This window comes from Chlorocebus sabaeus, chromosome 14 (assembly GCF_047675955.1).
Source record: "Chlorocebus sabaeus isolate Y175 chromosome 14, mChlSab1.0.hap1, whole genome shotgun sequence".
Taxonomy (NCBI): Eukaryota; Metazoa; Chordata; class Mammalia; order Primates; family Cercopithecidae; genus Chlorocebus; species Chlorocebus sabaeus.
The window spans coordinates 73,763,172-73,788,512 of NC_132917.1; the positions used below are offsets into that span (position 1 = coordinate 73,763,172).

Sequence of the window (25,341 nt, forward strand, 5' to 3'; positions counted from 1 at the left end):
TCTAAACAGAACCTTGAGGATTGAGTAGGCGTTGGTTAGGTGAGGAGAGGAGGCACTTCGGGAAATGGGAAAGCATATGCAAAGTCATATTTGCAAGAGAACATGGCATGATTGGAGTTTGGTCCTGCAGGAGTGTAGGCTCCCTAAAGGAAAGCTGAGGCCAGAGAGGCATACACAGGGATCAGATCTTGTTGTGTCTTGCAGACCATGTTAAAGAGTTTGGAGTTTGTCATGAAACTTGTTCAGGTCTTAGCTCAGATGTCACTAACTTCCCATTGCCCTTAGAATAGAATTCAACCCTCTTACCATGGCCACAAGGCCCTATGTGACCTGGCCCTGGACTGCCCATGTGGCCACACCCATCTTGAGCCACTCCTCCGTCGCTTGCCCTTGCTGTAGCCAATAGGGAGTTGTCAAAAGATTGTAAGCAGTGTTATTTCATGTTCAGTCTGGCCACAGTACGGAGCATGGATTGAAGAGAGCAAGGCCAGCATCAGAAAGGCAAGAGATGATAAGAGGCTGGTCTTGAGCATGGAGGTGGGAATAGAGAGAAAAGGACAAATATGAAAAATTTAGAAGCAAATGCAGAAGGATTTGGTGGCCACCGAGGTTTGGCAGAGGAGGGACTTCTGTCAGTGAGTGGATGGTGTGTTCATACCCTGAGGTCTGGGATACAGGAGGAAGCTCAGTTTCGTGGGAAAGATGATTAGTTCATTTAGGAAATATGTTGACTTTGAGGTGTTTGTGGGATGTCCCAAGTGGAGATGTCTGGAGGGTTCTTGAATAGAGTCTCTGGAGCTCAGGGAGGTATGGGCCAAACATTGGTATAAATGGGAAAAGATAACTTGAATGTTGTGTTACTAGGTTGATTCCATCTCCAAAATATTTCTTGAAACAACCACTACTTTTCACTCCTCTGCTATCACCCCGGGGCAAACTGCTATATCTTTTAACTAGCCTGCTTGCTTCTGCTTCATCCCATTCTTACGTAGCTGGTGGAGTGATCTTTTAAAAATGAGAAGGAGTCTTATAATTTTCCTACTTAAAACCAATCCTCACTAACTTCCCATTGCCCTTAGAATAGAATTCAGTCTTCTTACCATGACTACAGAGCCCTGTGTGACCTGGCCCCGGACTCCCTCTCTGTGTGGCTACACCCATTTTGAGACACTTCTCCATCACTTACTCATGCTGTAGCCATACTGTATGGCTTCTTCTAGGGCCTCAAACTTCTGTATTGTATGTCAACTTCTTTCTCTCTTTCAGGTCTTTGTGCATGCTACTCCCTTTGCATGAATTGTCATCTTTTCATTTTTTCGAAGGAGTCTTCTTTGACCTCCTGGGCTATATTAGTGCCGTCCTGCATTTTTTCCTAGCACCTAACACAGTTTGTTAGTAGTTAATTTTGTGTTTGTCTACTATCTGTCACCCATACAAGCTCTGTGAGGGCAAAATCCATTCTGTGTTTTGTTTGCCATTGTACCCACAGTGCCTGACAGTCCTGAGCACATAGTCAGCACTCCATGAATATTTTTTAGATTTGTTGAATGAATGAGATTATAATCATTTTTATTTTTTATCTTGAAAAACTAAGAAATTTTACACTGTCACAGCACAAATAGAATGGTGACTCGAGTGATAGAACTTACAGAACTGATTTCATCTACTTTTACATTTTCAACTGTTATTAAATGCTCTGCCTCTGGAAGGTTGAGACATGGAAATTGCAAATTAAATCTTGAAGGAATTTTTCCTCCCTGTTGGCTGTATTCATTATAGTGGCTCTGGTTGGCATGGATTGATCTGTTATCAGTCTAACAATGGTATGGCTGCTGAGTTTGAAATTCAGAAACCGATACTTGTTCCCTTGAGTTGGGCATTTGTGGCGGAGTTTAGTAGCAGCCTTCTCCTTCAGCCCTGATTTGGGAAGCATCCCAATACATGCTGTTTGCATTGCAGCTGTGGGAAAGTCCACGTTTGTGAAGTTACTCGCTAAAACTTACCCAGAATGGCACGTCGCTACAGAACCTGTAGCAACATGGCAGGATATCCAGGCTGCTGGCACCCAAAAAGTAAGTTTTTAGTTGTGGTGGGTAGTTGGCAGGCATGGGTGAATAATCTAATTGTCGTAATTTAATTTACTCTGAGTGGGTAAAGTAGCCCAGTTTGGGTATCCTTTTTAAAATAGCTTCATTCCAGAAAGCAGACCACATACACCAGAGAGGATATGACTTGTTTGAATATGTGTAGTTTTGATTTTTGTGGTTTTTATATGTCTGTCTAAGTGACTGCCTCTGTTGCTTGTGGTTTCCCAAAGCATGTCCAACCATCATGGATGACTTTGAAGATGAATTTTGTCATTCCTACACTTAAGTATTTATATTATTACTGAAGCTAACCACTAGGATTAATAGCTAATTATAGTGATTTTAACTTTTTAAATAAAGTCTTAGAAATTGGAAGGGATGTTAGAGATGTTCCAGTCACACTTTGAGTCAATTGGAGAGGTAACAGCTAACATTTATGAGCACGTACTATGTGCCAGGCACTGTACTGTGTGCCAGGCACTGTACTATGACGTATAAGTACATTTCACTTATACCTCATGGCTTAGGCCATGGTGTGAAGACTGTGGCTTTGGCCGAGGCCGTAGGGTTGGTTTCCAGCCACATCAGTGTGAGTAAGGAAGGACCTGTTTGGACATGACCCTCAGAGGGAGCAGCAGCACCATGCCTCCTCAGGCACCGTGAACTCCTCTTGCCGCCACCTGGAATATTCACTGAGTGGCATATTCCGGTTCTTAACTCTAATTGCTAAACAATTCTGCCTTTTAATGAGCCACATTGCACCCCTGTGACTCTGACTCATTGGTTCAAGTTCTACCCCCTAAGTCTTTTAACTTTTCCCCGTAACAACCTATATATAGTTGAAGGTGATGATTTTCCTGTTCCTTCTCCCCCTCAAGTCTCTTTCCTTTTTTTTTTTTTGACAGTCTCCTTCTGTCACCCAGGCTGGGGTGCAATGGTGTGATCTCAGCCCACTGTAACCTCCACCTCCTGGGTTCAAGCGATTCTCATGCCTCAGCCTCCTGAGAGCTGGGACTAATGGGTACATGCCACCATACTGGGATAATTTTTGTATCTTTAGTAGAGACAGGGTTTCGCCATGTTGGCCAGGCTGGTCTCAAACTCCTGGGCTCAAGCGATCCACCCACCTTGGCCCCCAAAGTGCTGGGATTATAGGCATGAGTTACCATGCCTGGTCAAGTCTTCTCTCTTTCAAGCCAAACACCTCCGATTTTCCTCCAGGCTATTCTTTACTCCGAAGTAACTTTACCTAAGTGATGAGTCCTAGTTTGTTCACTTTCCACTTTGAATTTACTAAGACTGCTACTTGGAGGTGAACAGGACATTCTGGATGTAGTCTAAGTGGGACCAGAGTATCATGGAACTTGTTCTGGGTGCCATTTTTTTTTATTCCAACCCAGAATTGTGTTAGCTTTTGTGGCTGGCATATCATGCCTATTGAGGATTTTTGCTTCTTAAGTTGTTTCTTTATATGTCTGTATGTGTGCCTCTGTGTGTATTTGTGAAATTAACTTTCCTATGCAGGAATAAATTGTATCTTTTTCTGAGTATGCCACAGGTCACCTGTTGAGATTTCAAAATAAAGTGGTGGGCCACATAATGATGTTTCTGTCAATGTGTACAATGGTGGTCCTGTAAGAATATAACAACATATTTTTACTGTATCTTTTCTATGTTTAGATCAAAATACCATTGTATTATAATTGCCTGCAGTATTCAATACAGTAGCATGTGACACAGCTTTGTAGCCTAGGAGCAGTAGGGTGTACCTTAAAGCCTAAGTGTGTAACAGGCTATCCCATCTAGATTTGTGTGAGTACATTCTCTGATGGTCACACAGTGACAGAATTGTCCAATGACACATTTCTCAGAACATATTCCTGTTGTTAAGGGATACATGACTGCATGTCCACAATTGTTTGGTATTCCTCCCTTCAAGAAGTAGGGCGTTAATTCTTGCCTTGAACGTGGCTGGGCTTTGTGATTTGTTTCCAGTAAATAGAAAGTAGCAAAAATAAGAAATACCTTTCTAGGGTAGGTCATAAGAGACACGGTAGCTTCCATCTTGTTCTGGGGGAGACCAGCTGCCGTGTCAGGAAGCAGCCTTTTCAAGGGGCCCACACGGAAGGAACTGAGGCCACCTGTGAACAGGTATGTGAGTCTTTTTGAAATTGTATCCTTCAGCCACAGTTCAGCCTTCAGACAACTGTAGCCTCAGCCAACAGCTTGACTGAAACTTCATGAGAAACCCTGAGTCCCAGCCACCCAGCTAAGCTCCTTCCCAAGTTCTCGCCTCATAGAAACTGAGATAATGAACGTTTTTGTTTAAGCCACTGAATTTGACATAATTTGTTAGGCAGCAATAGATAACTAATCATCCTGTAATCCCATTATTCAGAGGTAAAATGGACATTTTTCTACAGATAAAATGTATAGATTTACATGCACTTGCATAAATGTATAAAATATGTATACATTTACTTTTTGAAACAAAAATTGTGATTGCCACCTGTATGTCACTTAATAGACAAGATCTTCCTTTCACAGTGATGTCATTTTAATGGTTGTAGTGTACTGCATAATATGAATATTATTATTTAGTTATCCAGTCCTCTATTTTGAATAGTTTTCTAATTTCTTCCTATTATAAACAATGTTGCAATGATGAGTATCATTGTAGCTTTACTGTTTGTTTTTTACCATGTTTTGTTTATCTTTTTATTCTTCAATGAATTGCCTGTCCAAACCGCTTGCCTTGTTTTTTTCTATTGAAATCTTCATCTTTGTGTAATGGCTTCATAAAAACTCATTGTGTGTTAAGTATATTAATTCTCATATATTTGTTTGTCATTTTTCTTTTTTTTTTTTTTTTGAGATGGGGTCTTGCCCTGTGTCCCAGGCTGGAGTGTGGTGGTGTGATCTCTGCTCACTGCAACCTCCACCTCCCAAGTACAAGCAGTTCTCCCTGCCTCAGCCTCCTGAGGAGCTGTGATTACAGGTGCCTGCCACTACACCCAACTAATTATTGTATATTTAGTAGAAACAGGGTTTCACCATGTTGGCCAGGCTGGTCTCGAACTCCTGACTCAGGTGATCTGCCTGACTCGGCCTCCCAAAGTGCTGAGATTACAGACGTGAGCCAGTGTGCCCGGCCATGTCATTTTTCTTTTATCTTAGTATATAATATATTTTTACAATATTATACATTTCAGTTTTTATGTAGTCTAACCTGTCCTTTTTTCCTCATAGTTAGCACCTTTGATGTTAAGATTGTAGCCCAAGAGTATGAAAATATCTTTATTTCTTTTTGTTGCTTTTGTGGTTTTATGTTTTATGTGACGTTACAAGTTATAGGACTTTAATTTTTTCACAAATGGTTATCTACTTATCCAGTAGTATTCTTGTTTATTCTTGAGCAGAACATATATTTTGTTTTTATTGTGACTGAGATCTTTTTTCCATGTCATCTTCTGAAACTGGTTATTGCTGTTTTAATGGAAAACAGTTGATCGTTATATTTATCTTATATGACTTAATTTCTCATATTATTATTTTTTTATTTGGAGTTTCAGAAAATAATAGTTGTCTCTAAATAGTCATCATTTGGAAGAGTTTTCTAATATCTGTACCACATTTCTATTTTCTTGTTTTCTTTCATTGGGTAGAACTTCTAGAGCCATATAAACTAATAGCAGTGAGGGTAGTTTCCTTATCTTGTTCTGTCATTAATGAAACTGCCTCTAATATATCAGTGTTAAGTTTGGTGTTTATTATTCATTTCAATAGACCGTGTGGTAGACATACCCTTCTATTACTAGAATAGTAACTGTTTTTATCATGATAAAATGTTGAATTTCCATCAGCAACCTCTAGCATCTAGTGAGATAAACATGGGGTTTTTCTTTTTTTTTTTTTTTTTTTTTTTTTTGAGACGGAGTCTCGCTCTGTCACCCAGGCTTGGAGTGCAGTGGCCAGATCTCAGCTCACTGCAAGCTCCGCCTCCCAGGTTCCCACCATTCTCCTGCCTCAGCCTCCCGAGTAGCTGGGACTACAGGTACCCGCCACCTCGCCCAGCTAGTTTTTTTGCATTTTTTAGTAGAGACGGGGTTTCACTGTGTTAGCCAGGATGGTCTCAATCTCCTGACCTCGTGATCCGCCCGTCTTGGCCTCCCAAAGTGCTGGGATTATAGGCATGAGCCACCGCGCCCAGCTGGGGTTTTTCTTTTTTAATCTCTTAGTATTAGTCATAGATTTAATAATGGTACCGTCCTCACATTTCTAGAATGAACTTTTTTTTTTGTCATGATGTACTATTCCATTAATTTGGTAATGTGTTGTTTGGAATTTTGCATGTATATTTATTTATTCAGTTGGTTGGTGGTATTATTTGTGTGTATGGTGATTTTTGTTTGTTTTGTCTTTTGGGTTCTTTTTAGGCAGGGTCTCCCTCTGTCACCCAGGCTGGAGTGCAGTGGCATGATCATAGCTCACTGCAGCCTTGAAGTCCTGGACTCAGGTATCTTCCTACCTCAGTCTCTTGGGTAGTTGGGACTATAGGTGCATACCACTGTCCCCGTCTACTTAAAAAAAATTTTTTTTTGTAGAGATAGGGTCTCACTTTGCTGCCCAGGCTGCTCTCAAACTCCTGGGCTCAAGCAATCTTTCCACCTCAGATTCCCAAGGTGTTGGGACCGCAGGTGTGAGCTGTGATGCCTGGCCCATGTGTAGTTTGTGACAGGTTTTACCATCAATGTTATGAAAATAAATGGAGAAATTTTTCTTCTTTTCTAGCATGAGAATTATCTATTCCTTGAAGGTATGATAGAAATCATCCTTAAGATTATATGGATTCACTGCTGTTTGAGAGGAATCATTATTGGACAACTGTTTTCTGCCTCAGTTATTCATGGGGTTTTTTGTTTTTTTGGGTTTTTTTTAGATGGAGTTTTCGCTCCTGTTGCCCAGGCTGGAGTGCAATGGTGCGATCTCGGCTCATTGCAACCTCCACCTCCCGGGTTCAGGCAATTCTCCTGCCTCAGCGTCCCAAGTAGCTGGGATTACAGGCATGCGCCACCATGCCCAGCTAATTTTATATTTTTAGTAGTGACAGGCTTTCACCATGTTGGCCAGACTGATCTCGAACCCCTGACCTCAGGCGATTTGCCCGCTTTGGCCTCCCAAAGTGCTGGGATTACAGGCATGAGCCACCATGTCTGGCCCCTAGGGAGAATTTCTTAAGCTGATACTCTTTTCTCTTTTTTTAAAGAGTCTTACTTTGTCACCCAGGCTGGAATGCAGTGGCCCTATTATAGCTCACTGCACCATCGCTTCTCAGCCTTTTGGCTAAGATCAAGTGTATAGCTCACTGCAGCATTGAACTCCTGGGCTCAAGCAAATCCTCCCACCTCAGCCTGCAGAATAGCTGGGACTACAGGCATGCACCACTATGCCCAGGTAATTTAAAAATTTTTTTTGTACAGACAGTCTCGCTATGTTGCCCAAGTTGGTCTTGAACTCTTGGCCTCAAGCGGTCCTCCTGCCTTGGCCCCCCAAAGTGCTGGGATTACAGGTGTGAGCCCCCATACCTAGCCCTTAAAGTGATACTCTGTAAGGATCTTCTCATTCACTAATTAGGTTTACTGCATTATATAGTCTGCTAGTTACCATCTTCATTATCTTCATTGGGTGTTTTACTTTGGCAACTGCATTTTTCTTTTTTTTTTTTTTTTTTTTTTTTTTTTTTTGAGACGGAGTCTTGCTCTGTAGCCCGGGCTGGACTGCAGTGGCCGGATCTCAGCTCACTGCAAGCTCCGCCTCCCGGGTTTACGCCATTCTCCTGCCTCAGCCTCCGGAGTAGCTGGGACTACAGGCGCCCGCCACCTCGCCCGGCTAGTTTTTTTTTTGTATTTTTAGTAGAGACGGGGTTTCACCGTGTTAGCCAGGATGGTCTCGATCTCCTGACCTCGTGATCCGCCCGTCTCGGCCTCCCAAAGTGCTGGGATTACAGGCTTGAGCCACCGCGCCCGGCCTGCATTTTTCAACTCTAAGAAAGTTCTTTTCTTATTCCTCCTTTTTTATGACAGCCTATTCTTGTTTTGTCAGCAAGGCAGTATCTTTTGTTTTCTCCTGTTTCTACATACAGTGTGTGAATTGTGCTGCAGGCCCGTGGCTGCTCCCTACCATCTCTAGTGATACCACAGAGACTCTAGGAGACTCAAATTTGTTCTCCTGCTTCTACCCCAACTCTTAGTCAGGAGCCATGTGTGAGGCTAGTATGTGTGGGCTTGCGGGGTCGGAAGGAGGGAGATCCCAAAAATACTTCCAAGTGAAATGTTTTTCTGGTCCACTCTGCTCTATATGTGTTGCTCTTGCTGAAGCCTTTCAAAGGGCTAGGACCCTTCTTCGGAATCTAAGAGTGCTTTTTAGCCAAATTGGACTACTTATTGTTGTTTAATCTTTTTTCTCCTCCTGTACTGTTGTCTCTACCTGAAGTGCAGTCTTTTTAATCTCCATTTCCATCTGTGAGAATTCAACTCATCAGTTACTTCCCAGCTTAATGCCACTTTCTTTCAGAAACTCCCTGAGATTCCTTCCACCATCAGTAATCATCCCTTCATCACATGTTCTGCCTTACATTCCAGCTTTGCATATCCTCATCACCCTCTTCCTTTTTGCATTGTGAGCTCTTTGAGTTCAAGAACTGTCTTGTTCACCTTTAGATGGAGGGTGTTGGAATGACGAGGTTAGAGGAAGCCAGGTTTGAGTCCCTTCAACATTTATTCACCATGAAACCTTGCACAAGTAAGTTACTTCACCTCTGAGTGGATTTTCCCCTCTGGAAAAGGGGCATTACAGCAGTACCTACCTCATGAAGCCGTTTTGAAGATTAAGTGAGATAACATACCATAGTAAAGGTTAAAATAAATGTTAATTCCTTTTTCTCTACCCTTACGGTACCCTGTCCATGTAGCGTGTCATCCACACAGGCCTTCAGTTAATGGCGATTGAATGAAAAATACAGCTCCAAAGTGCTTTTGTACAAAACTCACTTTTGCATTGTTGAGTCAATGGCAGATCCAGAAAAGAATCTGGGGCCGGGCATGGTGGCTCATGCCTGTAATTCTAGCACTTTGGGAGGGCAAAATGGGTGGATCACCTGAGGTCAGGAGTTCGAGACCAGCCTGGCCAACATGGTGAAACCCCGTCTCTACTAAAACTACAAAAATTAGCTTGTCATGGTAGCGGGCGCTTGTGATCCCAGCCACTCAGGAGGCTGAGGTAGGAGAATCACTTGAACTCGGCTGGGATGGGGAGGGGGGCGGAGATTGCAGTGAGCCAGGAGGTTGCAGTGAGCTGCGATTGCGCCACTGCACTCCAGCCTGGGTGGCAGAGCGAGACTCTGTCTCAAAAAAAAAAAAAAAAGAATCCGGGGCTGCTGAACATCCCACACTTGTGCCCACTTGCACATGCTGAGCAAGTGAAATGTTTTAATTATGTTTCATAAAGTCTCTAGAATTAAGTAGGGTTTTGTTTTTATTTGTTTTAACAAACAAATTGTAGTCCTTTTATGAAAGATACAGAATTCTATTTGGTGGTTGATTGGTTGGATTTTCAAATAAGCAGTTGCTTTCTGGTTTGCCTTGACATTTTATAAACAAATAGCTACAGATGGAACTCAAAAGAGAGGCAACATAGTGTTATAGTGGAAAGATTTGACTCAAAGTTAAATTTTAGATGGTTGTTGACTGTTAACTCCTCCCTAGACAGACTTCACAAATCCCTCAATCAGTGATCGTGTTAATTCTGTATATGGTTCTTCCTCTGCTTTTGCTATATTGAAGTGGCATGTCATCTCCCTTTAGAGAGTCTTGTTTAATAGGTAGGAAAATCGCATCCCTGATTATGAAATTTTGACTAAACTGGGGATCTGATTCTACCTTTTTGGTGGAAGAAAACTTTTATAATTCCTTGTTTCGTTGATTATTAAACCTGTTTGGGGAGGTAGGGGTGTATGTGGAGGGGTGTTCTCCATGGAGTAAATACGCTTTCTAGGAAATTCTCTTTTTTTTTTTCATCTCCCTCTAGGCCTGCACTGCCCAAAGTCTTGGAAACTTGCTGGATATGATGTACCGGGAGCCAGCACGATGGTCCTACACATTCCAGACATTTTCCTTTTTGAGCCGCCTGAAAGTACAGCTGGAGCCCTTCCCTGAGAAACTCTTACAGGCCAGGAAGCCAGTACAGATCTTTGAGAGGTCTGTGTACAGTGACAGGTAAAATGCCAAGTTCTCCACCAGTCACAAGCCCCATGCTCAGTGCTGCCTGTTTGATCTTGCACAGATCCTGCACTGCTCTGGTCACTGATAATTATACTTTGAAAAATTGTCTTCTTTTTTAAAGACAACACTATACAGATTTGTCCAGAATTGTACTTGTACCAAATTGTCATCTATGTCAAGAAAGGAAATTGTGTTTTTCATCAACTGAATGCTTTGAATTTCTTACATTGCTACTGATTATCTTATGTTTCCTTCTTTTCTGGCATGGAGCGAGCTGGTAGCCACCTAATGTAACCATCACATGCTAAAAGGCACAGAATAGACACTGAAGTAGCAGTGTATATTCTAAGAAATCAAATGATTCAGTGGTTGGTTATCCCCTTTAAGAAAAAAGCAGACAAAATTAAAATTTGTGTTCCTAAAAATGATATAAGAGATATTTTCAGCCTTTTTTTTATTCTTCAAGAAAGGATGCTTAGGCAGAAATAGCACATTTTGTGAAACTGGCTTCTGTCTCAGATTTAGCCCTTTTTGACCCCTTCTGCTGTGAGAGGGCTTCTTGCTGGCCAGAGTCTAGTGGACATCAGTGCCTGTGTCAGATCAGGGATGGGCATCATCCTGACCACCTGAGGGAGTGAGATGTGAAGTCACTTTTAATGCAGGCTAGCAGCACCCTGGGAAGTTAGCCCATCTGCTCCAGAAGAGCTAGGCCGTGCAGGCTCCAGAATGCCTGGCTCTGCCGCAGAGACCAGGCTGTGACTTGAGGTTAAGCCGCCTAGAGACAAAGTCAGGATGGCTTGATCTGGACACTGCTGGGGTTTTTCTTATCTGAAGCCTATGGATGACCAGTGTCAGTGTGAAATGGTGCTTTCAAGCAAAATGGTCTTTCTTAAGGCTCTTTGAATTATCAAAATGGAAAGTGGTACATTTTCATTGTCACTGCTGAAGACGCTCAGTTGGTTACTCTTTTAATTCCGAATTAGACAAACTAGTTCTATTTCTTAGTGCTTCCAGAAAGCCTCCTAGAAGAAAAAAATAAGGGTACTTTTGTAAATGACAAGTGATTTTTCTGACTTTACGCTAAAATCTTGGAAGATATATTAAACCAACTCTATAGGCTATCCATCCCTTCTTTACGTACCCCGAGGGAGCCTACTTTTTATAAAAGCTAAATATGTGAATTACATATGGCTGGGCTATAGGTTTTACTTCTTTTTCAGCTGTTGGGTATGCCACGTGCCTGTTTTCCTCTCTTTTCTCCCAAGCCATGCCTCTCGGACTCAGAAGTTGAATTACATATAACCACATGGGTTGCTTGGAAACATAGTCTTTATTTCTAGTCCCTTCATGAAGTAGGCATGTGAGACCCTCAGAGGAAAATAGAGAAGTAGAAACACTTTGTTAATTAGAAATGCATTAAGAAGCTACATGGATCTTAACCTTTGCTTCTAAAGGAAGAGGTAAGAATTGATTACACTGTGGGCATACAACATTCCAGGTGCTATCTTCACTGAGGGCATTTTTGAGACAGAAAGGAAAACTAATTACAAGTTCCAATCCTGAGGGTAATTTAGACTTTCTTCACTCACACAGATTTATTGGATGCCTCCCGTGTTGAAGCACCAAGGCTGGCCCTGGGGCTGCAACAGTGAATAAGGCAGACCCAGTCCCTGCCTAACAGGGACTGAACACATGCTCACGTGTGTGGTATTTGTTCCAAAGGAGGAACACAGGTTATCTGGGAGAGTTGATTATAGGGAGGAGGAAATCTTAGTCTTTTCTGTTTGAGTTAAAGGAAACATTAGCATATGATTTTGGAGCAGAGACCCTGACTCCTAGATCCTTATGCCCTGTTCTGTCCTACAGCCCCTGCATTCAGTCTGCAGTACTTCCCTCCCACTCAGCACCACACCCTTCTACCCCTCACCCCATCACCACCAAGAGCTTTGAAGAAGTAAAGGAAGTGCTCTTTCTCAAGAAAGCCAAGAACCCCTTTCATAGGGCTTATTAGCAAATCTTTAATTTCTCTTTTTAGGATCCTTTTTGTTTTGTTTTAAGACAGAGTCTCGCTCTGTCACCCAGGCTGGAATGCAGTGGTATAATCTCGGCTCACTACAACCTCCGCTTCCTGGGTTCAAGCAATTCTTGTGCCTCAGTCTCCTGAGTAGCTGGGATTACAGGGACACGCCATCATAACTGGCTAATTTTTGTGTTTTTAGTAGAGACGGGGTTTCACCATGTTGGCCAGGCTGGTCTCAAACTCCTGGCCTCAGGTGATCCGCCTGCCTCAGCCTCCAAAAGTGCTGGGATTACAGGTGTGAGCCACAGTGCATGGCCACTTTATAGGATCTTATTTTCATCTTCTAGTTATCTGTGAAGAACTCAAAAATATTTTGAGTTTAAAATGTTACCCTTTTCTTTGTTCTCATCAACTAGACTATGGCTAAACCATTCCAGCCTGGGAAAGTTTACTTTTGGAGTTTCTAAGTTAGCTTCTTCATAGCTTAACAAAAAGCAGTTATAATAGTAACTAAGATATCTAGAATACCATGTGCCAGTCACTATTCTAAGCACTTTATGAGGATTATTACAAGACGTCATAATAACGGGCTGAGAGGATTTAGGTGACTTGCCGGAGGTTACATAGCTAGTGAATGTTTCAGCCAGGATCAGACCCTGGAATGTTATTCTGAGGTATTCCCTTAATGGTGACACTCACAGCCTTGCAGTCTGCACTTTCCTGAGCCATCATATGCAAGGGTTCTGAATGTTATTTTCTCCGAGTGGCCAGTTGCTGAAGTGGCCATTTGCTGAGCATTACCTTGAAAACTGGAGTACCTTGTTTAGGATGCAAATTGTGTTTTGTATTAAAATGCCTGAGGTTTGAAAGCAGAATTGATCCCTGGTTTGTCTGAAGCCATGGTTTGTGTTTAGCTCTGATTTCCTGTTTACCAGATGCTCTTTTGGTTGTAGAAATAAGCAGGGGGCAAAGCTGGTTTGATTATTAGCTTTAGCTTTCTTTTATCTGAACTAGAAACTCGGCAGCAGAGGAAGCAAGCACGCAAGAGCTCATATGCACTTTGCAGGAGAGTCTGCTTTCTTGGTAATACTGAAATTAGTGGGAAATGCATTTTCTGCTCCATAGAGGACACCACATAAAAACTATTTGTTCTGCATGTCTCAGCTAGACAAAAGGATGGCTCAGTACCCTGGAGAGTCAGAAGTCCTCAGTCCTTGTATGAAATTGAGTGGGTGGATTTACACTGGATTCACTTGTTTATTTGTTTTGGGCCTTGCTATAATAATAATAAGGAAATCTCAAAAGTTCAAGTTTACATATATTTGCTGTATGTTCTGACTGATTTCTAGCAGAGAAAATTGTTAGGGACCAATGATACTATCTTCTGTCCCTTTTCTTCCAGTGAATCAATCCATCTGGAAAGGTGTGATTTCAGCCTCCAAAGTCTAGATCCTATTTCCCATCTTAGTTATTGAGCAGGGAGGGAGATACGGGTTAAGAATTCAGATTTCTTAAGGATTGATGAGGAGCTTGAAAGGTTAAGTGGTTTGAACAGACATGGAACAAGTTGGTTATTGATTTTTCTGCTTCTCTCTCTCTCTGGTGCCTTTCATTCCATTTCCCATTCTCCTCCCCTCCCCATTCCCATCCCACTTCCAACCAGGTATATCTTTGCAAAGAATCTTTTTGAAAATGGTTCCCTCAGTGACATCGAGTGGCATATCTATCAGGACTGGCATTCTTTTCTCCTGTGGGAGTTTGCCAGCCGGCTCACATTACATGGCTTCATCTACCTCCAGGCTTCTCCCCAGGTAACACCGAACCTAAAACCTTAGACTTTAGGGCCATATGAAACCTAAGAAGTAACATTCTCCAAGCCCCTGATTTTCTGGTTGGAGAAATTAGAGCGTAGACATTACCTGCAGCACGGAGAGCAGTGCAGGACACCCTCGTGTCCCAGCGTTGAGCACCCTGTTCCCCACTGGCTTCGTGTAGCAGAGTGCTAAAGCCATTGACTATGCATGAAAGGATCGCTGTTGATGTAGCAACAACAGAGCAAATCGAGCATCATCTTTATCACTTAGGGTTTGCAGGTGGGATGCTCTGACCTGTAGCCACTTGCCTCAGCTCCTCCTTCACTCTGACTGGGTCATCAGAGTGTGTAGTCTTGATAGTTTCCTGAGTAAGATGTGAGGAGGAAGAGAAGGAGAATTTTCTCACCTCATCATGATACTGCCCTAATTTATGGCCCTTTTTTGAACCCTGATGCCATTGGGAAGGCAAGATGGACTACAGTAGTTCCATTCTGTGACTCTCAGGCTGGTGCCATCCTGCATGCAGTAGGATGATGTCATGGCAGGAGCACCAGAGTCTCTGGAGGCTGAAGAGCTGTGGCTTCTGGTGACTGGAGTGACCTTGGGCAGCCCCTGGAGACCATTCCACTGGAGAGATCCTTGCCTGTAAAATCCACTGGCTCAATCTAGATGATCTCTAAGGGCTCTTCTGGAGTGGGATTCTGAGTCAAGGTGAGAGGTTTTTTTTTTCAGAGATATATCACTCTCAGCTTTTGAGACATACATCCAATATATAGTCAAATGCCAGATAGACCACATACTGTTAGAAGGAAGGAAAGCTGTCTCCAAGCTAGAGGCTGTGCTTTTTAGAGATGGAACTGAGACTTGTGGGCAGAAAGGAGCCTGAGAACAGACTGAGCAGAACCAGAGGATGAGTGGGAGAGCTCCCATCACAGAGCCTCACACCAGCCAACGAGGAGAGGACTGGAAAGAAGGGTCTTACCTTAAGAAGGTGGCAACCAGGAAAAAAGAGGCCCTTGAATGTGACTGGGACCAGATATTGGGGATCTTTGTGTTGAGAGCTTTTGGACATTTTGAGGCAAAAGCTAGATCATAGGAGGGAATAAGAGATTCTACAGAAATAAGGGTTAAAGTTTAAAATGAAACTGGGCTGGGTGCAGTGGCTCAGGCTTACAATCCCAGTATTTTGGGAGGCTGGCATGGGAGGATCACTTAAGACCAGGAGTTCAAGACCAGCCTAGGCAATATAGTGTGAGTCCATCTCTACAAAAAAGTTTAAAAATTAGCCGAGTGTGGTTATGTGTGCCTGTGGTTTTAGCTATTGGGGAGGTGAGACAGGAGGGTCACCTAAGTCCAGGAGCTTGAGGCTACAGTGAGCTGTGATCGTGCCACTATACTCCAGCCCAGGTGACAGAGTAAGAACTTGTTTCTAAAATAAAATAAAACTGAACTAAAGATTCAGTGAGGCCAGAGGGCTAATAACCTTCCATGGAAAGAAGCACACTAAAGTTAGATGCATTGATTGCAAGTTGACCAGGTGGGTCATGTTTATGTGACTTCTTTCAGTAGTCTTCATTGCCTGAGAACCGGAGTAGAAGAAGGGGATTATACTTTAGGGGTAGAGATTAGTGTCAGCGATTATGGGGAAACGAGTCCCCTCTCAGAGAGGGCAGTTTGAAGTGTCAAAGTGTAGGGTTCACGTTGAGAGAGAAGTCCTGAGCCCCAGGAAGGTTTGTGGCTTGGGCCAAAGAGGAGTGAGAGTGCTGTGAGGTTGGACTGAGTAAAGATCCTGGTTGGAATTTGAAGAGGTGACAGGTTTCCTATGGGAGTCTTGGGATGGCTGGACTGAAAGAAGCAGGAGGTTGAGGAGCTGAGCATTAGGAGAAGTGAGAATGCTGACTTAACCTTTTCCAAGAGAACAGAACTTCAGCACAATCAGCTCAGTGCCTTGAAGCCAGCACTGGGGAGGAGTGAGAGAGGAAGTGGAGTGACTCATTCCTGGGAGTAAAATGGGGCTACTTGGGCCAGCTGAAGAGGCTCTTGTTTCTGGGGAGTGGAAGTTGGACCCAGCAGGGAGAACAAGAAAGTCTTAATTGCTTTTCTTCTTTGTGCACTCTGAATGACCTTGTAATAGAACGCCTGAAACTGGTTAATTTATAAAGAGGCTTATTTTGGCTCACAGTTATGGAGACTGGGAAGTCCAAATTGGGCAGCCTTAACTTCCAGTGAGGACCTCCTGCTACCTCATCACGTGATGAGGTGGAAGGGAACAGGCATGTGCAAAAGGGGCAAGACGGGAGGAGCAGCCTTGCTTTATAACATCCTGCTCTTACGGCAGCTGGTCCAGTCCCACGAGAGTGAGAACTCACTCTGGCGAGAATTAACCCAGTCCCAAGAGAGTGGCACTAATCTGTCTTAACAACCTAATCACCTCTTAAAGGCCCCACCTTTCAACACTACCACACTAAGGACCAAATTTCCAACACATGAATTCTGGGGGATACACTCAAACCATAGCAAATGGTGATGATGATGATGATGATGATGATGATCGCGCCTGTAATCCCAGCACTTTGTAATGATGATGATGATGCTCATCATCATCGTCATCGTCGTCACTTGGGGGCAGATCTGCCTTTTTGGAGAGGCTAATTGAAATATTTCAGCTGGAGTAGAATGAGAAGAGTTGAAGAATTATTGCAACTTAATGGCAGAAAAGAAAAATAACTTACTCATTTCGAGATTAGATGGGGATTTTAATGCTGTTTTGATGGCATTAGTTCTAGAGATGCAGGAATGCCTATATTTCTTCCCTGAAGTCACACTTGACCTCTTCTGTGAAGTTCAGAGGTAACTGTGCCCATGGGAAGAACAGAATACAAGTTGACATGTCACTATGTAAAAAACTGTGCAGGTGCCCAGTCTTCTAGTTCAGAGCCCTAGTAAATACTGAGTTTCGAGCATGTCAAATGGATTTCGTAGGTCCTTCTGCTCCTTTCTACCTATTCTTCCTTATCTTCTTTTTTTCTGAGATGGAGTCTTGCTCTGTCGCCCAGGCTGGAGTGCAGTGGCACGATCTCGACTCACTGCAAGCTCCCCTTCCTGGGTTCACGCCATTCTCCTGCCTCAGCCTCCCAAGTAGCTAGGACTACAGGCGCCCGCCACCACGCCCAACTAATTTTGTGTATTTTTAGTAGAGACGGGGTTTCACGGTGTTAGCCAGGATGGTCTCGATCTCCTGACCTCGTAATCCATCCGCCTCGGCCTCCCAAAGTATTGGGATTACAGGCGTGAGCCACCGCGCCCGGCCCCCTAACTTCTTAAAAGCAAGCAAGCTAGGCCAGACCGGACCAGGCAGGTGCAGTGGCTCACGCCTGCAATGCCAGCACTCTGGGAGACCAGAGTGTGAGGACTGCTTGAGCCCAGGAGTTTAAGACCCACCTGAGCAACATAGTGAGAGCCCCCTGCCCTCTACGAAAAATTTAAAAATTAGCCAAGCATGGTGGTGTGTCTGTATTCCCAGCTACTCAGCAGGCTGAGGTGGGATAATACTTGAGCCTGGGAGATTGAGGCTGCAGTGAGTCATGATTGCACCACTGCATTTCAGCCTAGGCCACAAAGCAAGACCTTGTCCCAAATAAATAAATAAAACTTAAAAAAAAAAAAAAAAAAAAAGCAAGTCAGGCTGGGCATGGTGACTCACTCATGCCTGTAATCCCAGCACTTTTGGGAGGCTGAGATGGGAGGATTGCTTGAGGCCAGGAGCTCAAGAGAAGCATGGTCAACATAGGGAGACCCCATCTCTAAAAATTTAAAAAAAAAAAAAAAAAAAAAAAAGCAAGCTAACAATTTTAAAACTCAGAAGAGAAATGGCTAGGCCTCAGTGTTCCTACCCAGCCCCATGGAATCAAGAAGAGAGTGCAGCTGATCAGTGTACATCAAAAAGCCAGGCCCTGCCTGGGACCGGCACAGCATGGGGATAGCATGCAGGAGGTGCATGGGGACAGATGGCACCTGGGTTTGGGCTTGAGAGGCATAGTGAAAAGACCCACTAGCAGTCACTTTCCATTTCCTGTCTCTGACTCCAAGCAATCAGAACAGCAGTTCTTCCTGGGTGGGGCAGGTTAAGAAGACCAGTACAGGGTCTCTCCTCTGCCACTCGCAGCTACACTATCTTTCCTGTGCACATGCAGGTGTGTCTTCCTCCTGAGGACTGAGGTGAAGGGGGGCCAGATTAAAGCACTGTTTGCACGGGATTTTTAAAAATACAATGTGTTATAACCGTATCAGTAAAGCAAGAGTTATGCTAAATGCTCATAGTAGGAGTTTGCTTCAACTTCTTTTTTTTTCCCCCTCAACACTGCTACCAGTTAAGACTTAGACTTCTAGGGGAAATCTATTTGCTCTGTTAAGGAAATTAATAGTAAATAGAGATATGTTAGCCTATTTTAATAGATCAATGTTAGTGTCAGTGTTTGTCTGCAAGCAGTGAATGAATAATTAGCTTTCCTAAAAAGAATTGTTCTGCCTTTCTGTGTGTACTTGGAAGCATAAAGCCACATTTAAAAATAAAATTGTTTTCATGAATCAGACATTTTTTTTCTCAGAAAGGAAAATTAGATAGCTTTGCTATGCTTAGAAATCCTACAGCTACCTTTCCGGTGGGAATATAAATTGGTTAACCGGGCCGGGCGCAGTGGCTCAAGCCTGTAATCCCAGCACTTTGGGAGGCCGAGACGGGCGGATCACGAGGTCAGGAGATCGAGATCATCCTGGCTAACCCGGTGAAACCCCGTCTCTACAAAAAATACAAAAAACTAGCCGGGCGAAGTGGCGAGCGCCTGTAGTCCCAGCTACTCGGGAGGCTGAGGCAGGAGAATGGCGTAAACCCGGGAGGCGGAGCTTGCAGTGAGCTGAGATCCGGACACTGCACTCCAGCCTGGGCGACAGAGCAAGACTCCATCTCAAAAATAAATAAATAAATACATGAATTGGTTAACCTCTAAGGAGGCAGTCTGGCAGTATATAATTGCAAATGCATATACCTTTTGATCATTAATGAAATTTGTTTCTATAATTTTATTTCCTTAGAGAAAAGGTAAGAGAGAAACAGCAAAGACTCCCAAGTCTTTGGGATTATTGTGTACTACATTTGGAAATTAAGTTTTCATTTCTTAAGTTATTGAAAGAGGGAAGTCCTGGCCCGGGCACGGTGGCTCATGCCTGTAATCCCAGCACTTTGGGAGGCCAAGGCAGGCAGATCACGAGGTCAAGAGATCGAGACCATCCTGGCCAACATGGTGAAACCTCATCTCTACTAAAAATACAAAAAATTAGTTGGACGTGGTGGCGCCCACCTGTAGTCCCAGCTACTCAGGAGGCTGAGGCAAGAGAATCGCTTGAACCTAGGAGGCAGAGGTTGCAATGAGCTGAGATCGCGCCACTGCACTCCAGCCTGGCAACAGAACGAGACTCTGTCTCAAAAAAATAAAATAAGAGGGAAGTTCTAAATCAGTGGGTTAATCCATCTATTCTTCCAGGACAGATGATATTGAATAATGAAATGTTTGTCAAGCAGAGAGAAGCCCGAAAATAATTCAGTCAAAACAAACATTTGGAGCAAAAATTTTGAGATGTAAAAGAGCCTGGCCTGTTCCCCAGGAAAGAGGTCAAATCTGGCTAAAGCAGTGAGTCCAGGGGAAGAGCTAAGGCAGTTGAGAAGTAGGAGGGGTAGCTCTGTGTGACAGGTAAGGAAGATGTCATTTTCTGAGCCAGTGTGCATCAAACTTCACTACCAGATGAATGCAAAATAGAATTATGCACACTCTGCAAAGCAGTGGGGGAGGAGAGTTAGTCTCAAGCCTCACTTGTTTTTCTACTTCTTTGTTTTATCTTTGACCTGTGCAGATTTTACATTCTATTCCTGAGTGAATGTTTGGTATGATATGAAAGATATTTCAAATGAACTGACATTTTATAAATACAGTGCTACTCATACATACTGCTTTGAACCCTGGGACTATGGCTGTAGGTGGTAAAGAGCCTGTGAAGTATTTTCAGCAAGGAAAGTCATGTCATTATATTGCTGTACTACCGAAGGGTGGAGTGAAGGGTACAAACTGGAAGAAAGGAACAGCTTTTGCCAGGAGCTCAATACGACTTACCTTAGTTACCTGTGGATGGGTAGACAGTGAGGAAATAGAAGCCCACAAAGATTGCACTGCTGGTACCTGATGAAGGCAGGAATTTACTCCTGGACTTTCTGACCTTAAGGCCTGTACTCTGTCCATATACTTCCCTGCCTCTGGGAGGCAAAATCAGAAGGCTTCTGCCTTAATCCAGGTGAGAGGTAATGAGGACCCGACAAGGGCAGAGGTGAGAAGAGAGGCAGGGAGAGAACCATCTAGTGAGATGAAAGAGAATTGAGTGACTTTCCAGATATAGTAGGGAGAAGGAAGAACAAGGAAAATTCCAGGTCCATGGCTTGGATGACTGGATGGATGATGTTCGCCATTAACCAATTTAGGATACTCCAGAGGAAGAGCAGGTTTAAGGTGGAGATGGGAAAAGAATGGTGTAGATCCTCTGATTGCATAAGAAAACAAGACAGCAGAAGTAAAGGTATGGCTTGTAATGCCCAAGATAGACATTATGGATGGGCCTCAGAGCCCCCTAAGACTGCATTGTAGCAGCCACAACAGCAAATGAGCTCATCAGGGCCTGGGAACTGTCTTTTAGGTTTGTTTGAAGAGACTGTACCGGAGGGCCAGGGAGGAAGAGAAAGGAATTGAGCTGGCCTATCTAGAGCAGCTGCATGGCCAACACGAAGCCTGGCTTCTTCACAAGACCACGAAGTAAGTGGAGAAAAGAATGTATCAGACAGACCTGGCTCCCAACAGCCAGTTATTAAAAACAAGTTCAGCGTGCAGCCCCCTATAGGAAGTTTCAGAATATACTGGAAATGGTTGGAAATGTCAAGCATTTTCCAACTCAGAAGTTTAATATTGCTGGATGCTGTGGCTTACGCCTGTAATCCCAGCACTTTGGGAGACTGAGGTGGTGGATCACCTGAGGTTAGGGGTTCAAGACCAGCCTGGCCAACATGGTGAAACCCCATCTCTACTAAAAATACAAAAATTAGCCAGGTGTGGTGTCGGGTGCCTGTAATCCCAGCTACTCGGGAGGCTGAGGCAGGAGAATTGCTTGAACCTGGGAGGCACAGGTTGCAGTGAGCCAAGATCGCACCACTGCACTCTAGCCTCGGCGACAGAGTGAGACGCCCAGAAGTTGTTTAATATTGAGTGTAATCTTTACATTCCAAGGGCCTTTTTATTAGATTCTATTTCTCCAGCTTTTTCTTTGTTTCTTAACATTTCCCTAGATTGAACGTTGTGATCGATGGTGGTAGTTGGCTCAGCATGAAGGGCTGAAAATGTTAGAGAAATTGTCAATATTACTAAGTTGACATTCCTAGTTTCTGCCTGTCCTCCCTTTGGCTTGGTTTGTTGTCCACTTAAAATGTTTGGTGCTCTGACCGTTAGTATCACTCTCAAGAATGAAGAGAAACCTCAACCTTTCTGTTTCCAGCCAACTTTATTGAATTTGTTTTTTTTAATGCAGTTTACACACAGTTTCATTGAAAAGTCATGTTGAATTTAGATCTATTCTCTGAGTAAGTAAGACTTGGCAAGTATGTGAAACTTGACTCAAATTACTTTTCTTTTTTTCTGTCCCCCAAACATTCACGCTTCTTATAGACTCCACTTTGAGGCTCTGATGAACATTCCAGTGCTGGTGTTGGATGTCAATGATGATTTTTCTGAGGAAGTAACCAAACAAGAAGACCTCATGAGAGAGGTGGGAAGGACTTTAACTTCTGCTTTCTAGTGGCTTCCTTTGTTGTACTTTCATCTTTCTGGCTTTTGCTTCAAAGTTCAATATCATGGGTCTTGTGCTTTGCATCTCACGTTGCATTTCACACTCCAAGGCCTATGGGATCTTGTGCAAATTACAAATATATCCCTATTCTCTAAAGTATGCTGGACTAATAATTGTTAAATAATTGACTTGTAACATGTGCTTGCCAGCTGACTTTCCTCTCTAAGGCATCCTAAAACTAGGGAAACGAGACTACTGGATTCTCTTCCCAACTCTGCCCCTTGATGCTATACGACCCTGGGCTTCTTACATTTCTTCTCCATGCCTATTTTCCTTTCCTCACAAAAACCTCATGGGCTTGACTGCATATGCATTGGGGGTGGACTATTGAAAATTCTGTTAAAAATGTGAAATTAAACTTTTGATTTTCTCCTTCCCACAGGTAAACACCTTTATAAAGAATCTGTAACTGATACCATGATGTTCAGGCTGTGATCTGGGCTCCCTGACTTTCTGAAACTAGAAAAATGTTGTGTCTCTCAACCACCTTTCCATTCCCAGCCCCTCTCATCCCTGGAGCACTCTGCCGCTCAAGGGCTGGTTTGTTAATTATTGTTAGACTTTACCATTGTTTTCTTTTGTATCTGAAGCATTTTGAAAATAAAGTTTAAGTTTTGCTTGTTTTTCTAATTCAGTTGCTCATTTATTTCAGCTTGTGTTTCTTGGTGCTTGCTCTGAATTCACCTCTAGACTAGTGTATTAGTCCGTTTTCACACTGCTATAAAGATAACTACCTGAGGCTGGGTAATTTCTAAAGGAAAGAGGTTTAATTGATTCACAGTTTCACATGGTGGGGGAGGCCTCAGGAAACTTACAATCATGGCAGAGGGGAAACAGGCACATCTTACATGGTGGCAGGTGAATGAGCGAGTGCAAGAAAGAGCAGGGAAAACTGCCTTATAAAACCATTAGATGTCATGAGAACTCACTGTCATGAGAACAGCATGGAGGAGACTGCCCCGGTGATACAGTCACCTCCCACCGGGTCTCTCCCTTGACACCTGGGGATTACAATTCAAGATGAGATTTGGTTGGGGACACAAAGCCTAACCATATCAACTAGCAATTTTCAAATTGCTCCCAGAACTCTCCCCCAAGCCCTACCTGCCATGCATGAAGAAGGGAAAAGTGGCTCAAGAGTGGGTGGGATCTTAAATGTGAGCCCCAAGAGCAGGAAATGGAGCTTGAACTCTAGGAAGCTTCTTTATCTCTTACCATCTGCCACTCTTGATATGGGGGACAGGTGTGGGGAACTTAATCCCTTGTCCTAGAGCTAAAGAACCTGGCTAAAAGAAAGGGAGAAAACAGCAAGAACCCAAAAGTTAAGCATCTGACATTTAAGATTGGCCAGCCGGGCACTCTAGCTTTGTCTAAATACCTTACCCACTGAGTTTCACATAACGTTAATGGAGTGGATCTCTCCGTGCAGGAAAAAAAAAGAAAATAATTTTTTGTTGTGCTCTTTAACCTTCAAATAGAATTTATTGTTAAGGGAAGAAAAAGACATGGCTCTATAGGATTCAAGTGCTTCATTGCCAGAAGCCTGCAGGTCCGTGATTCACAGGAGCGGACCTCCTGCACTGAACCCTTGACAGTTCTGCAGGTACACAGGAAGATGAATGATCTGGGGACATAAGAGTGTCCCAGAAGACAGAAAGCTGTGTTTCTGACCTTTATGCCTAGGGGAAATTAATGTGAGATTGGTTTCTAACAAATACGTAGGCCAGGCAAGGTGCCTCACAGCTGTAATCCCAACACTTTGGGAGACCAAGGTGGGTGGATCACCTGAGGTCAGGAGTTCAAGACCAGCCTGGCAAACATGGCGAAACCCCGTCTCTACCAAAAACACAAAAATTATCCGGGCATGGTGGTGCATGTCTGTAATCCCAGCTACTTGAGAGGCTGAGGCAGGAGAATCACTTGAACCCAGGAGGTGGATGTTGCATTGGGCCAAGATGACACCACTGCACTCCAGTCTGGGTGACAAGAACGAAACTACATCTCAAAAAAAAAAAAGTTGTGTTTTAATATAGAAGTATGACAATTTCCTTATCCTACTTATTTAAAACATTTTAATAGCTTTATTGATATATAATTCACATACCATACAATTCACTCATTTAAACTGTACAATTCAGGCCACACATAGTGGCTCACACTAGTAATCCCAGAGATTTGGGAGGCCAAAGTAAGAATTGCTTGAGGTCAGGAGTTCGAGACCAGCCCGGGTAACATAACGAGAGACCAGCTCTCCAAAAAAGTAAATATTTAAAAAATAAGCCAGGTGTGGTGGAGTAAGCCTATAGTCCTAGTTACTTGGGAGGCTGAGGTGGGAGGATCACTTGAACCCAGGAGTTGGAGGCTGCAGTGAGCTATGATCCTGCCACTGCACTTGTAGGTGACAGAGCAAGACCCTATCTCTGAAAAATAAAGTGTACAGGCCAGGCGTGGTGGCTCACGCCTGTAATCCCAACACTTTGGGAGGCCAAGGCAGGTGGATCAACTGAAGTCAGGAGTTTGAGACCAGCCTGGCCGACATGGTGAAACCCCATCTCTACTAAAAATACAAAAAATTAGCTGCATGTGGTGGTGTGTGCCTGTAATCCCAGCTACTCAGGAGGCAAAGCAGAAGGATCGCTTGAACCCGGGAGGCAGAGGTTGCAGTGAGCCAAGATCGCACCACTGCACTCCGGCCTGGGCAACAAGAGCAAAACTCCATCTCAAAAAAAAAAATTAAAAAGTATATAATTCAATGGTTTTTTAGTATAATAGTCACAGGGCTGTATGACCAATACCACAATTCCAGAACATTTTCATCACCCCAAAAAGAAAGCCCATACCCCATCTCCCCCAAGTTCCCCTGCCTCCAACTCCCAGCCCTAGGCAACAACCAGTCTACTTCTGTCTCTGTAGATTTGCCTATTCTGCAATTTCATAAGAATAGAATCATAATATATTGTGTTCTGTAACTTCTTTTTTTTAACTGAGCATAATGTTTTTAAGGTTCTTCCAAGTGGTAGCACTTACTTCATTCCTTTTTTTTACCCCCACAGTCTCACTGTGTTGCCCAGGCTGGAGTGCAGTGGTGGCAATCACAGCTCACTGTGGCCTCGAACTCCTGGGCTCAAGCCATCCTCCTACTTCAGCCTCCTGAGTAGTTGAGACTACAGGTGCACATCACCACGCCCACTAATTATTTTATT

The 25,341-nt window shown here is 43.4% G+C and overlaps 1 protein-coding gene across 7 annotated transcripts in view; it reads left to right on the forward strand.

Moving 5' to 3' along the window:
• DGUOK (deoxyguanosine kinase) overlaps positions 1–22,768 on the forward strand; it is a 34,002-nt gene extending 11,234 nt beyond the window's left edge. The window contains exons 2-7 of one of the 7 annotated variants that reach the window (XM_007970196.3): positions 1,960–2,072; positions 10,173–10,342; positions 14,050–14,197; positions 20,939–21,054; positions 21,958–22,057; positions 22,521–22,768. In XM_007970196.3, the coding sequence (XP_007968387.1) occupies positions 1,960–2,072; positions 10,173–10,342; positions 14,050–14,197; positions 20,939–21,054; positions 21,958–22,057; positions 22,521–22,547 (674 nt within the window). In that variant the 3' untranslated portion in view covers positions 22,548–22,768. Of the gene's footprint in view, positions 1–1,959; positions 2,073–6,540; positions 6,604–10,172; positions 10,361–14,049; positions 14,198–20,938; positions 21,055–21,957; positions 22,058–22,520 lie in introns of those variants that run through there. The other 6 variants (XM_007970195.3, XM_073023085.1, XM_038007125.2 and 3 more) reach the window with 6 other exon arrangements.
• The last annotated feature ends 2,573 nt before the right edge of the window (positions 22,769–25,341 follow it).